Source organism: Spinacia oleracea, chromosome 3 (genome assembly GCF_020520425.1).
Source record: "Spinacia oleracea cultivar Varoflay chromosome 3, BTI_SOV_V1, whole genome shotgun sequence".
Lineage (NCBI taxonomy): Eukaryota > Viridiplantae > Streptophyta > Magnoliopsida > Caryophyllales > Amaranthaceae > Spinacia > Spinacia oleracea.
Window position 1 is genome coordinate 4,704,435 of NC_079489.1, and position 15,587 is coordinate 4,720,021.

A 15,587-nucleotide genomic window follows, 5' to 3' on the forward strand; every position below is an offset into this window, starting at 1 on the left:
GAGGCTGCTAAGGAAGAGCTTGAGGTTGACAAAAGAGCCCACCTTTAATTTCCACCTATGAAGGGAAGAGTTTGTGTACTGCATAGCCGTTTAAGGATGGATCAGAAACAATTTGAGGGGATTGGTTAATCGCAATTTGTTCCTCAAATTCAAATTTCACAGCTGGGGATGCTTTTTCAGGCCTGATCGGAGATGGTTGGCTGCGGTTATTCAAATTTCATTCCATCATTTTCCAAATTCCTCCGCCCAAAAGGTGGAAAACGGTACCAATTGGCATTTTAAACCAAGTAAAATCACGATCTTAGCTATTAAACAAATTAATAACAAAAACTCAGTTTTTTGAGGGACTTACAGTTCTGAGCGAAGGCGGCGATTCCTAGGTCGGTGAGTTCACGGAATCCCCGGAGTTTGAGGCGCATGAGGTTACGGCACCGGAGGGAAATGAGAACGAGGGCGTTGTCGCCTATGCTAACAGATCGACGGTCGCACCGAAGGGCGAGCTTGGTGACCGAGTCGAATCGGGAGAAGAGGGAAGTGCGTAACACCGGATCACTGTCGCCGACCAGAGATCGGCCTCCACCGGCGACCAGAGAGCGGAGATCGGACCCCGCCGACGATCAAAGAGCAGGAGGAAGAACATCTGAGAGGAGAGAGAAAGAGAAAGAATTTGAGATTTTTTTTTTTTTTTGGAATTTATGTCGAAAACATGTATTAAGGGCAATATAGTAAAACGCCACTAACGGCAGATTAACGTCCGTTAACTGAAGGTGCATCTCATGAACAATACGGAAAAATAGGGGTATATTATGTGATTCAAAAGACGCGAGGGTATTTGGTGCGTTTTTGCAAACCTCGGGGGCATTTCATGAAAAACCGAAAAAATAATGATTGATTACTTTCAATCATTAATTGTATTAATCGACCCAAGAAGAGGCAACTTTTGCTTTAATAGTAACGAGGATACAAATCTTAATATAGAAAATGTCTTCTAACAACACATGTTTACCGCAATCCATCTCTAATTCAAATATGATCAAGCAATCCACCTGCACATGAAAATTCTTACTCAATCGTAATATGTAATCTATTCATTCATTTTCATCTTCCATTTGCAAAGAAAATAACCATTTACCTAATACGAATATGTCATTCATTCACACGGAAAAAAAATATAATGCAGTCTTGTGGAACAACGTTAAGATTAACTAGGTAATAGCTGAGCGAAATTTCTTGATTTGATTGATTTGACATGGAATTCTCTGATTTGTATTGATCAAAAAAACAAACAACCCACCATTAGAATTCCCTGACATATTTCTCGCATCTAGCTTGAGCTTCTTTACCGTATCACTCTAATGTTTGAATGAAATAAAGTAATAAAACAAGTGGGGTTGAGTAGATATTTTAATAAGAAAAACAAGTGGGGACCATATCATTGTAGGGAGTGAGGGGTGGGATGTAGATATATTATTTAATTAGATTGTGGGGTTGATAAGTTACTAAAAATGGCAAGTGTATCTCTTAAATAAATACGGCCGGAAAAGACAAGTGTATCTCTTAAATAAATAAAGAGGAAGTAATATGCAAACTCCTAGTGATAGGAAGTTAGGAACAAACTACGTATTACGACGTTATTAAGCGTAACTATGTGTCGTTATTAAGCGTAACTACGTTATTGATCAAATGACCACAAACATGAAGTACAAAGTATAACTTATCAAACCATACAAATGAATGAATGAAGATCTATCGAGAGTGTAGATCGCAACATCAAATTAAGTTAAAAATCATGCATACTGATACAAATTACAAAAGGTTAAACAATGTAGTTTGTACTAGTACGTACTCCCACACTAAACGCGAAACTAATCACAAAATTATAATTATAAAAATTATTCTAAGGCAAAGAAAAAGGAGAAACAAGAGTTTCCACATAATCCAACATGAAACAAGCACGCTCTGATCTTCCGAGTTGTATTTGACTAGGTGGATTTTGAGTCAGGTCGACAAACACAAGCTCATACTCATGATTATCATCGGGATTTGGTCTTCTCAAAATTAATCCCCCACAAGATGTGAATCCTATTGGAAAACCCGATAACTCGAGGCTAAACAATTTCTCTAACTTCCAAGCCTCCATCACCCACGACCCTCCGGGAAGAATGTAACGTCCACGACCGTGAATACTAATTGTGCCTTGAACAATATCAACGAATTCTCCATAACAATAACGATAATTGTTATTATTATCATTCAAAATAATCGGCATCAACTCGAAAATGTCTTGTACTAGATCAAACTTAGCTATAAACTGTGTTCGATGATTAAAGTTGAAACAAACAAAATGCAATTTCTCATTGATTAGAGCCACATTCCTTTCCCACCCTATGTATCCTCCAGTAATAACAAGGGACTTAAAATCACTAGTATTTAATTCTCTCCATCCATTATCCCTCATTGACACTACAAGAATTTGTATCCTTTTGCGACGGGGCTAACAACCAAACATGCAATGACGGAAGTAACCGTCGCAAATGTCTTTTACGACGGGTTTACGACGGATTTACGACGGGATTTTCTATTAACGACGGCCCCTTTTATGACGGGTTCGAGACAGGAAATCCCGTCGTTAATCAACGATTATTGGCCTTTTGCGACGGGATTTCCCGTCGTTAATAGTACAATTTCTTGTAGTGTGAGTATGCATGGATTCTTAGGTTTGATGTTTGTGTTCCAAATACTAACAATATCTTGTAGTCATTGATAGAAGGAACGAAACCAAACCATGACGTATTTCTAATGTCGGATCGGTAATAGGTTGTGGTTTTAGGGTATGGGAATGATATATATTTCCTTGGTTTCTTTGGTGAGGGGGTTGCAAAGGTAGATACGTTTTTTGTAATTAGAGTACGTGCATATAAGCCCATGACATGATCCAATTATGCCATCATATAGATTTGCTTTACTGTCAAGGAGATAAGGGTTTACTGCTAACACAGTCGGATTTAAGTTTAATTTGTCGTCCCTCTTACCAGGAGATAAAGATTTACACAACTTGTACTTTGAATCATAGAGCAAAGTTAAGGTCGGATTGTTTGAGTTTAGTGTATGGGACTTGATGAAATTAGGGTTTGACGTTAGGGAATTCCATGTTTTGCATACTGATTTGAATCTTACCAATAATTTTGTCGGTAGTCAATATAAGATTTCGAGTGTTAATTCCTCAGGTAAGCAAAGACGTTATAGGAAACGTATTCCTAAACAAATACAACTTTCTATAAGATAAATATTTAGAATTTTGGTAATTATACGTAAACGAGTATATAGTAATAATATTATGGGTAGAAAGACGCCTTGTAGACAACAAACAACATCGACCACTAGAAATCTAGAATCCCTACGTTTTCTTTCTAAGGCCATGCTTGAATCTAATTAGAACAAGTTTGGTGTCTTAAAATATTACGTAATGATAAAAATAAAAAATAAAAAATAAAACATTACGTAATGATTGTTTTTAAAAAATTTGATGTAAATAAGCCACAAAGGAGAATGTAATTATAACTCGAAAAAGGGGATTTAAAACCTGAAATCTATCATACACGGAGCATCATATTTAACAACCACTATGCCAAAAATTTGTTTGGAGCTATATATAACATTATCATTTTTTAAGTACTCCTATTCGCCAATAAAGTTCCAATAATATAATATAGCTAATAAATCATTCTCATAAACTAACAAAAGTAACAAAAAATACTTTTATGACATGCTCTTATAGTCTTATCAAAGCTGAAAAAATATGTCAATGTTTTAATTTTTACGCCCGACGTGTTTTTTTTATAGGATTCACATCTAGTGGGGGTATATTGGTAAGATCATCTTCTTATGATAATCTTACCAACGTTTTTAACGAGCTCTTGCTTACGACCCGAATCAAAATTCACCTAGTCAAATGCAAATACGAAGAGTAGGGGATGTATCAGAGGATGCTCGATATATGTTGGATTACGTGGAGACTCTTGTTCTCCATTTTTATTGTCTTTTAAAATTAGATTAGTCTTGAATTGCATTATTCCTGTGAACGTTCTATTTTTACCATTTTGAAAATCTAGATTTTGACAAATTTTTTAAAATTACATCATATATTAAATTATATTATATGTAGGGTTTCTATATTCTCAACTAGAGGTGATTGCATTCCAAAGATATGAATGTTTTTTGTTGTTGTTGTTGTTGTAATTAGCATCCGTTTCACCTTAGAGTTAAACCGGATTTAGGTCGAGTTCTGGGTGGATAGGTTCCAGTCCCCTCCCAGTTGTTATTGCGGGGAATCGAACACGGGTCCTCCCTACCAAGTTCATCCCCAATCACCACTGAACCAATAGACAATTGGTAAAGATATGAATGTTAATTATATTAGAACTTGAATTGTTACGAGTTGATCCGAGGTACTTATGTGGAGCGAAGGACCTCGTAAACAATGCGCCACGTATCACGTAAACTCTTTTATAAACGCTTTTAAATATATATTCTCTCCATCCCTAAAAGATTGTCTCATATAACATAAATGGATATCCCTATTTGTTTGCCTCATACCTTATTTAGTTTATGGTCCCCAAATGACTTCACACACTATTATTTAATCAAACTAAAAGACAAGTTTATCTACACATTTGCTTTTGAGCCAGTTCTAAGGTGATGTTTGGTTGCAACTTGCAAGTAAATAGAGGGGGAAGTGTGAGTTCCTAGGAATTGCATATATATATCAAGTTGTTTGGTTGGCATGAAATGAGTATAATAGAGGAATTGGAACTTCCTTGGGAAGTTGTAATTCCCATGGAACATGGGAAGTGACTTACCTACCCTCCCCTTGGTAAGTCACATTTCCCATGCCATTTCCCATAGTTTACAAATGTCCAAGTTCTACCAAACATCATCAAGCTACTTCCTAGGAAGTTAACTAAGGAATTAACTTCCCATAAAATGAAACTTCCCATGGGAAGTTACTACCCAAGTCAACCAAACATCACCTAAATAAAGTAAATTTTAGCTATTGGACAATCTTATAGGGACGAATAGAGTAGTAGTATAGCTGACAATTTGAGAAAATTGTTAAAGCGACAATTTCAAAGGAACGCAACGAGTACTCGATATTAGGGAAAATGTTTGGTTGACCCTAAGGGTTGGCAACCCTAAGATACATATAACATAAAATAATATATAAGCATAATTAATTGAAGAGGGAGATTGTTGTATGTAAAGTTTCAATGCATTTATAACCAATCAAAATTCAATATTAAAAGGGTCACCAACCCTTAGGGTCACTCTATCATTGTCCCGATATTAGTCGGGGCACACAAACCAACTCTTCACTAATTACTACCATCCCTTCATATATGTCTTAAATCATTACTAATTAGTCATTAATACTACAATTATGATATCTAATTCTCTTAATTAAACTTCTACGTTACAAACACACATAATTAACGTAAATCTCTTAGCCTCCCTAAACAAATCTACTATATATACTCACATAACACACAACCAAAATCACAACTCAATCCAAATTTCCCCTACTTAATCCTACATAATTAAGCGTTAAACATTCACAAAAAAGAATCCATACATCATATCAAAATGGTTATTGCAAAACTCAATCTCCTCTTTGTACTCATCCTAGCATGCTCAATCAACATGACCTCATCCTCGAGGCCAACCCCACCACCGACCACTACCCCTACCACCACCACCACCACCACCACCGCCACCGCACAAAGGCTGAACAAGCTTGCCGGTGAAACACCTGGTGGCGGCTCATCATCAACTTCAGTCAATTGTTGGGCTTCCATGTTTGAACTTCAGTCGTGTACAGGAGAGGTGATCCAGTTCTTTTATGAAGGTGAGACGTACCTCGGGCCGGGTTGTTGTCGGGCTGTTCGGGTTATTGAGCACCATTGTTGGCCTAATATGTTGGCTACTCTTGGGTTTACTTCTGAGGAAGGGGATGTTCTTCAAGGTTATTGTGATTCTGAGGAAGATCACCAAAATGGGAACTAAGTATAATTAATTAAGGTCTTGGTAATGAAATTAAGGTTGTATTTTTGTTATGCTAGTAGTTATTAAATAAGTGGTTTTATTTCCACGAGAAATACCATGCATGGTTCGTTGAAAATGGAAGCTTAATCTTGTTTTAATATATCGTTTTGTAATATATATCTATTGCTGATATGATGTTTTTCTCCACTATATTGTTCTTTTTTGTTGAGATTAATGCCTTGATCAAACTAAATAAGAACTTACACATAAAACCAAATTTTTATTGGTAGTAACAGGGTGACTTGTGTCCAATTTAATCAAGTCATATTTGAAAATAAAAAACTTTGCCACGTACATTTTCATTTTTTTTTAAGTTGATTTAGGAACGGTTATGAAATAAGACGTAGCCACGAGAAAATCGATTCAGAAGGACCAGAAAGAACCAATGTAAATAGGAGATCAATAATGAAAGTGCAATTTTCTCCATGCAAATATCAAAGCATAGGGTAGAAGGGAATAGGACTTCAATAATTTTCCTTGTTTAGGACTACGTCAAGTTTTAGGCTATGTTCTCTTTACCTTATCCTTATTGTTTAGGGGATCAAACCAGGAAAAAAAAAAAAAAAACTCACAGAAAACATTCACATCAGACCAGACCAAAAACTAGAAAAATCAGACCATATTAGGTGAAAAAAACAAGGCCTTAGTTGTCTATCCTCTATTCCTCCGTACCAAAGTACGAAAAAATAACCTCTGTTTCAGAGGAATATGGAGATATTGCCCTGTTGTTCATAGAACACACCATCAACTTTCATCTCTCGAAAACAGCAAGTATTCCCATTTCATTATTAAAACTAACATAAACACGAAATTCTACAAGAAGATGATAATTTAGCATTTGAGCAAGTGCATAGAGATAACCTTTTTACAGTAATGGATAAAAACATATACTGATAGTCTAACAAGAAGTAATTCTACGTTATTATTTACAATATACACAGGGTTAACCTAAACAAGACTTAACTCCTACTTACATACAGGTTAGATTGGCAAGGACCAAAGTTGACTCTGAGACAACTGTATCACATAACCAGAGTTGACTGATACTGAAAGCACTAGAACCCGGTAAAGAGATATGCTGATCATGTTTTGAGGAAAAGCAGATTATGGAAAGAAAGGATCTTCTCCATTCTCGTAGATCTTGAACAGTTGCTTAGAATAGCGGTCTGCCAATTTGCGGCAGTCTTCATGTCCGTAAGGATGATGCTCTTGCAACTCCTCCACAGATTTTACCAGATCGCCGTTACTATCTCCGTCAGTAAGAAACTCCCCCAAGATTGTTCCCCTATTACATGTATGAACAGTTCGATAAATACAAAGCGCATTTGCTCAAGAAGATAAAAAACCATGCAAACTAACCAATATGATACAAGTACGAAATTTGCATAAAACTCGGCTTATGTTAATAAATACTAACTCTGTTTCATAATGGTCTTTACAGTTACACTTTGCACAAATATTAAGACAAATGAGAAAGGGTGTGTAAAAAGGTGGATGAATATAATAAAATATGGATAAAGTAAGGGAAAAAAATGAATAAAGAAAGAAAAAAAGGGAGTGGAAAGTTGTAAATTTTGTGGAGTAAGAGGGGTAAGATAGTAAACTTTAATGTTAACAAATAGTATAAAGCAGAATTTAAAGAACATTATGAAACAGATTAAAACGGTAAGTGTAAAAATCATTTTGAAACGGAGGTAGTATGAAGTAATCAGGAATGAGAACATGAATCCTAAGCCATATACGAAAGACAAAATAACAGCAGTAAATAAAATTTTACCTTATTGCATCGAGTTTGCTAAAGCCTCGTCCATTATGGATGAGACTTGCCTTGCATGCTTTTTCCTCATTGGTTTGCTGCCGATAAAGAGCACAAACAGCTCTCATACACAACTCAGGATTCTTACCAAAATCAGAGAGCATATCACCTTCTGAAACCCATTTTGAGTTAGGACACCTTCTGCTCTTAAGTCTAGAGATTATCTCTTCAAACTCAAGATTACTATCTGATGTCTCTTCCATCTCATTAGAGTCATGATCATCCCCACTTTCTTCATCTTTCACATCCTCATCATCAGAATCATTGACAATGAAATTACTTAAGCTCTGATCACTAGTTTCTGACTCATCTTCAGATGACTCGTCATCTACAACAGTTTTAGTTTTAGTTTTAGTTTCATTTGTCAGGGTCTTAGGATGATTCCCCGTTTCCTGTTCACCGTGTGTATACTTAACCAGACGTCTCCTTGGAGGAGTTGAAGACGGGATGGCACGATACCTCTTGAGTTGACTAATCGGAATGTTATCATCATCATCTTCATCCTCACTTTCATCAGTAATCCTTTTCAAAATACGCCTTATTGGTGTAACATCATCATCATCTTCATCATTGTTCTCAATTCTAAGTGTTCGTCTGGAAACACGCGTTATTGGTGTGACATCATCATCATCTTCATCACTGTTCTCAATTCTAAGTGTTCGTCTGTTGGGCTTACATTTGTAATCCTCACACTCATCATCACTTGTAACAACCAAAACATCTCGTTTTCTCTTGGTTTTTGGTGTCATAATATTGGGAGCACTTCCCCTGCCACCACTCTTTTCTTCCTCAAAAACAACCTCATCCAAAGATCCATCTGTTTTATGAACTCCATACTCTGACATCGAACAAAAAATTCCATCACTATGTGTATTAGGCCTGTGTTTAGCACGGACATCGCACTCATTGTCACTATCGATAATATCAACAACAGCAGAGGAAGGCCTTGCTCCGGCTGGAGTCAGTGGAGCAATTTTGTCATCATGGTTTCTCTCATTCTGATATGAAAGTCGTCTCCTAACATGCACTTTCTTAGCTGGAGTATCCTCGGAAAGTACAGATTTCTTGTCTGGTGTACCTATACAAGGTATTGTTCACACATATTCAGTAAAATCAAAACATAGCAGAGATAAAGCTTAGAGGTATGTTTTTTGTTGAAGCGATTCACAAATATTTGGCTACAAAGAAATCAAAGGTTTTTCATAGGAGTAGTTTGTTTGGGTCCATTATATTCAAAGTAGCCTGCAGATTTAATGAGGAAATGGAGCAATTGTTATTCTTTTAGTATAGTTGCTGCATATGAAGAGTTGTGCAGGTTACCCTTCCTCGAAGGTGGATCTGTTTCAATACTTATGCCTTTGCAACTTTTGGTGTAGCTCTGTACTGGTTGTTTTCGGTTTTTGTCTCTTTGGTAAGTAATAAGAATTCATTTGCCAAAAAAAAAACATAGCAAATATGAAATCGATACTTAATTCTTGTTCTCGAACTCTCATACTGTCTTACATGAAAAACATGTATTTTAGCCTATGAAAAAAATAAAATTGTTGCCAAGTTTTTCATTCAAAGGCTTAACATTGAATCCCAAGTGACCTTATGAGATTTATGAGACTAGTTTCCAAAACAATACGCAGTATGCAGCAGACAAGTAAAAACACGAGCAAATCCGAACATAATTATATACAACTCTGTATCAAACACGCAAGAAAAATGGCTTTTTAATATGTTCTCAATGCATCCGAACATCACAAATTTAATACTTCAAAAATTCAATGTACAATAAAATACCAATAAAGAACTTTAACATACCACCATCAACACAAAAGCAAAACTAGCTTAAGCACAAAATATCCAGCAAATACCACCACATATCACATATGTCTCATACATGGAACATGTACAAACAGGAAGGAAAAGAAATCAGAAGCAAAAACTATTTAAGGGATCATTAGTTCATTACCTTCCATTTGCATTACTCCATTAACTGCACCGAGTAAACGAGATGAAGAACCGGAATCTCTTGAACCACGAACATCACCACCATTCACAGAATTAGCTTCCTTAATTCCAATTGAGACACCATCTTCACCCTCACACTTCAATCTTCCCTCCAATTCAAACATGCGTGCCTCCAGTTCCTTGCATTTCCGCTTCCAAACCTCGACTTCCTTAAGAGCAAAGTTCTTCTCACATTCCAAGACTTTATTCTCAACCATCAATTGATCAACCCTAGACACTTCCCATTCATCCAACAAAGACTCACCACCCACATTTTCTCTTACAAGAGTGGTCTTCTTCTCTGTCAAACCCTTGATTTCCTCTTCAATTCTCAATTTTTCACCACCCAAAACCCTAATCTCGCCTTTAATTGCTTCCAAGTTCATAACTTTGTTTCTAGTTTCTAAATCGAGGGCTAATCGCTTCTCAGTCAAACCCTTGATTTCCTCTTCAATTCTCAATTTTTCAGTACCCAAAACCCTAATTTCACCTTTAACTGCTTCCAAGTTCATAACTTTGTTTCGAGTTTCTAATTCAAGGGCTAATTGCTTCTCTTCTACTTCCCTACATCTTTGTTCTTGCTCAATTGACTTAACTCTAGAATCATCCAACTCCTTATTGGTTACAAAATCAAAATTTGCCACAATTTTCTCATCAATTTCCACTCCATTAACCATGTGATCACTGGGTATTTCGTTCAAATCCATAATAATTCAAAACCCAGAAAAATTCTGCAACTACTAAGTTCGACAATCCTTCCCATGTAAGTAAAGAATCACATTAACACATCGAATTTGGACATACCTAAAGAATTCAACTTTCAAAATTAGGACCTTGAAAAACATATGAATTCACAAATTTAGAAAGAAGTTAACCAAATTGACAAATTAATACTCCTCAATTCCTAAAATGCATGGCAAAAAAAAGAAAAGTAATTGAAAAAGGAGGATAAACTTACAAAAAGATTGCAGTTTCCTCAGCAAGGCTGACGCTTGACGAAGGAGATGGGAGAGATTTTGTTTCCGGAATTTTTGGTTGGATTTGGAATTTACTAGGGACAGCCGGACAGGGCACGTGCGTTTTGAACAAAAAGAAAAGACAAAATGTGTTACACGAACGCAACTTATTCGTTATACACTTAGAATTGCACATGGGTCGGGCCGTCGGGCCACGATGTGGGCTACCTGAGCCCAGTAAGAAATTGCTCCGGCCCGGTAAGGAATCAAAGACCCATTGCAAAACTCGGCACGACACAAGAGGCATGGCAACGGACCATGGTCCATGGATCGTGCATGGACATCATTTTAGAAATTTGGCACGAGCATGATAGCCCTGTCTGCACGCTTATTTTCGAAACAACAAAAGAAAATCTTAAATTTTGTAGAGCCCGCTAGCACTTCACGATACCGGCTGGACACAGCACGTGAGTCATGTTGTACATGAATCTCATTTATGGAAGAGAGGTACGAGTCCCGGCACAATACGACTTTCCCTTGGTCTGTTTAGGCACGACCAATTAGGACACGTGGGCCTACACGACCCATCAAGTGCCCACCTCAAATCTAAAAAATCCTACGCGATTAAACTAAATCAATGTGGTATTGGAAGTCTTTGACCCATTAGCAATAGGGATGTCAATGGGGCGGGGCGGATGCGAATGTAGGTCCCTCCATCCCCATCCCCACCTAGAATTTTCATCCCCATCCCCGCCCCATCACCCATGGCCGGTACAAAATTCATCCCCATCCCCGCCCCAACGGGTGTAAGCTAAAATCCATCCCCGCCCCGCCACCCAACTGGGTATCCATCCCCGTCTTATCCCCGCTTCATACCCGCGCTAATACCCGCCTAATTTTTCTTATTTAGCAAACATTTGCAATATATACGGAGTAATTAAAGTTAACTATAGAAAAAAAATACCTTATGACTAAAGTAAACTATATAATCGAAAAAAATACTCGTCATAACAAAAAAAATCCAAACAAAAAACATAAAAATCTCACCTAAATTTATATTATCACATAAAGATGCAAATAAATCCAAATTCACCCATCACCCATGGCGGGTATGAAGCGGGACGAGTGGGGATGGGGCGGGGCGAGTGGGGATGGGGCGGGTTCAACATAAAATCCACACCCGCCCCATCACCCATGGCGGGTACGATTTTTATACCCATCCCCGCCCCATCACCCGCCAAACCTACCTCCATCCCCGCCTACTTGGGGCGGATGCGGGGCGGGTCTCCCACAAAACCCGCCCCACTGACATCCCTAATTAGCAAAGACTAATAGCATGTGCACGACAACGTCCTTGTGGATCATTCAGACATTAAAAATAAAAATTCAATTAAATATTTTTGGTTGAATGAATAGGGTGTGATTTTACAACAAGACGGTTTAGTGTAATTGTATCACGCTCGATCTATTCTATATATCTTGATCATTATTGTATAATTATAGATAGAGCATTGGACAGGGTAGTCCAATGGGTAGCAAGATCGGACTAATCTTAAAAGTGTATTGACCCTTTAACTTCTTAATGGACAAATCTCTTAATTACAAAATCTAGGTTAAAAGCTAGTAAATAATTATGAAGAAGAGATACAAGGTCATTTATACACTATATTTCAAAATTCAGTGCTAAAAACCAACATAAACACAATATTCATGTAGACATTACTCCGTAGTCCGTAATAGATATGTTCATATGCATACACAATTCGTTGTTCACAGACAAGGATTTACCATGGGTAAGTGCAGATTACTTTTTTTCAGTAACATATATTACAAGGGGATATATATAATTAACCAAAATATACGCATTAACCTCCTACATTCCTTTCCATTTTAGCACAGAAACTGCAGCTAGTCACTGTCACTGTATCTATAAAATGGGTGATGATAAAGGTCGCAAATTGCGACAACATTTAGTTGTCGCAATCTTATGTGTCGGAGTTTAATTGGTACATATAGGCGTCACGTAAGTTATGCGTCATCAGATTTTTTTTTTACTATCAATGCAGTATTTTTACTATGAAAATATGTAAATAGGGTAGTCAATATAAATAAGGAAAAAAAATAGAATATTAAGATTTTCCTACCTTTTTTTGAAACATGTTTAATAGATTATATAAGTTAAATATTTTAATTTCCAATTTAAATAATGACACATAAGGATAACATGTCATCATTGTGACACGACTTAAAGGTCGCATGTTGCGACCTTTATCATTTTCGCTATAAAATTTATAATACTAATTATGTCAAGAACATTGTAAGAGTTTTACAATTACAATATCGAAGCTTTAATCCCAAGATTAGATACAACAACATACTTTAAACTCTAATATAAATGTAAATGCTACAAGATACAATATAAACAGAGTTTTAATAAGAAAATTGTAAGAGTTTTACATAAACAATACTGGTATAATCGAAGCCTTAAACCCCAAGATACAACAACAGAATTTTAATACTTCTAAAAGACACCCTAACAAGAGTTTTACTCTAATAATAAGTCTACTTTTTTTTTTTTTTAATAGATTTCTCTGTATTTATTTTTGGTATCCTTAATCCCCTGATGGCAGTTAACATCCAACCTACAACTAACTTTAAGTACGTTGGTAGAATTAGTCAAATTTTTATTACTACAATCTGTTTAATCTAGAATTGTTTTAATCCCATAATCATTAGGAAGATAAAATAACCAGAGTTTTACTCTAATAATAAGTCTGCTTTTTATTTTATTAGATTTCTCTGAATTTCCTGGTAATTTCTAGCTGTATTTATTTTGGTATCTTTAATCCCCTGATGGCAACACTAGAATTAGTCAAAACAAGTGATAAAATTTCCTTATTATTACAATCTGTTTAATTATCTTGAATTGTTGTAATTTGATAATCATTAGGAATTAGGATAACATAACCGACCCTTCAAACTATATATGTGTTACACCTTCTCTACTTTCTTCTACCTTTTTTTCTTCCATCATACTTGATACACTTCAGTTCATACTTTCATCTTTGTTAAACTCCATTAATCAATCGATCTTGCTAATCTTACTAGCAATGTCGAATGCACGTCTACTTCCAGGGTTTCATTTCAAACCAACCGAGTTACAATTACTTAACTTTTATCTTTTACCAAAGATTAATGATGAACCACTTCCAGTAATCCCTCGAATGCTTGATGCTAACATATATGGTGAAAAAGGTGATCATCCATCTCAAGTTTTCGATTCTTTTGGTTCATCAGACCGCGAAGAAGAAGATACAATCAGGTATTTCTTTACTAAATTACAGCATGTTTCAAAGAAGAATGGGGTTAAAAGCAAGAATGTAATTCGAAGTGTGGGTGGTTATGGTTATTGGAATAATAACGGGAAAATCGAGTCTATTAAGGTAAAGAATAACAACCAAGGACAAGGTGTTGATGAATATGTTGAGGTTGGATCAAAAACATCTCTTACCTTTAAAAGAGGAAAGGATATTGCTGATGATCATGTTGAATGGAGTATGATTGAGATTTCAACAGATTATAGTAATGTGGTTCTTTGTAAAATCACAAAGAAGATCAAGAAAAGGCATCTGCAAACAATTTCCAGTAGTATTATTAGTACTACTACTTCTGCTATTACTACTGTTGCTCATGATGGTGTTCAAAGAAACAAACGTCAATGTGTTGCTGTACAAGTTTATCAACCTCAAGAAATTGGTGTTTTGGAATCTGGTGTTTTGGGTATGGTTCAAGAATCTGGTGTTTTGGGTATGGTTCAAGAATCTGGTGTTTTGGGTATGGTTCAAGAATCTGGTGTTTTGGGTATGGTTCAAGAATGTGGTGTTTTGGGTATGGTTCAAGAATGTGGTGTTTTGGGTATGGTTCAAGAACAAGAAACTAATAATAATATGGTGAATGTTGAACAAGTTAATTTTGAGGATTTGTCAGTTGGCGGTGATGATGTTTATCTGAGTTTGGAAGATCTTGGCATTGTGAATTCTGATAATAATAACACGGCGAATATTAGAGAAGAAGAAGGGATGAGAAAGGAGGAGGAGGAGGAGGAGGATGATATGTCATTGTTTTGTAAAGAATTGGAAGAGGATTTGTCAGTTGGTGATGATGATGTTTTTCAGAGTTTGAACTCTGATGATAATTTTGATGGCCTTTTGGATTTGTGTTCAACAAATCCCAGTACTACTACTGTTGTTGCTGATGATGATGGTGTCCAAGGAAACAAAAGTCAATGTGTTGCTGTACAAGTTGATCATCCTCAAGAATATGTTATTGCTGATGATGGTGTTCAAGGAAACAAACATCAATGTGTTGCTGTACAAGTTGATCAACTTCAAGAATCCGGTGTTTTGTGTCCAACAAATCCCAGTACTACTTCTGATACTACTACTGTTGCTGATATTGCTGTACAAGTTGATCATCCTCAAGAATATGGTGTTTTGAGGATTTGTCAGTTGGTGGTAAGATTAGCCAATTACCAGTCAATTTTGAAGATAATCTGAATTCTGATGATATCTGTCTACGAATAATCAATGAAGAAGAAGTGTTGCAGCAAGTTGACGGCAATGACTGTGAACAAGAAGTATTGAGGGAACTTCAAAAAAGAAGTCCTCCTCGAAATTATTATAGCGGCCTGTTGAATTATGATGAAGATGTTGATGTGCCTT

General features: G+C 36.3%; 2 protein-coding genes across 2 annotated transcripts; one reads left to right on the plus strand and one right to left on the minus strand.

The window, feature by feature from the left end:
• Positions 1 to 5,366: 5,366 nt before the first annotated feature.
• LOC130470626 (egg cell-secreted protein 1.1-like) lies at positions 5,367 to 6,249 on the plus strand. Its single transcript, XM_056841134.1, has one exon. It carries the CDS (start codon positions 5,641 to 5,643, stop codon positions 6,058 to 6,060), a length of 420 nt encoding a protein of 139 aa, XP_056697112.1. The 5' UTR covers positions 5,367 to 5,640; the 3' UTR covers positions 6,061 to 6,249.
• Positions 6,250 to 6,910: 661 nt separating this feature from the next.
• Positions 6,911 to 10,995, minus strand: LOC110780047 (uncharacterized). The gene is made up of 4 exons (XM_021984479.2): positions 10,869 to 10,995; positions 9,873 to 10,714; positions 7,877 to 8,993; positions 6,911 to 7,384 (listed from the first exon to the last, which is right to left on the minus strand). Exons 2-4 carry the CDS (start codon positions 10,615 to 10,617, stop codon positions 7,204 to 7,206), a joined length of 2,043 nt encoding a protein of 680 aa, XP_021840171.2. The 5' UTR covers positions 10,618 to 10,714; positions 10,869 to 10,995; the 3' UTR covers positions 6,911 to 7,203.
• Between the last annotated feature and the right edge of the window lie 4,592 nt (positions 10,996 to 15,587).

What these genes read in the sequence shown, in the direction of transcription:
- LOC130470626 (XM_056841134.1), top strand. Translation starts at nt 5,641, where the DNA reads ATGGTTATTGCAAAACTCAATCTCCTCTTTGTACTCATCCTAGCATGC.
- LOC110780047 (XM_021984479.2), bottom strand. Translation starts at nt 10,617, where the DNA reads ATGGATTTGAACGAAATACCCAGTGATCACATGGTTAATGGAGTGGAA. An exon ending in TGGAGTAATGCAAATGGAAG is followed by an intron (nt 8,994 to 9,872) that starts GTAATGAACTAA and finishes TACCTTGTATAG; the next exon opens with GTACACCAGACAAGAAATCT. An exon ending in AGCAAACTCGATGCAATAAG is followed by an intron (nt 7,385 to 7,876) that starts GTAAAATTTTAT and finishes TACATGTAATAG; the next exon opens with GGGAACAATCTTGGGGGAGT.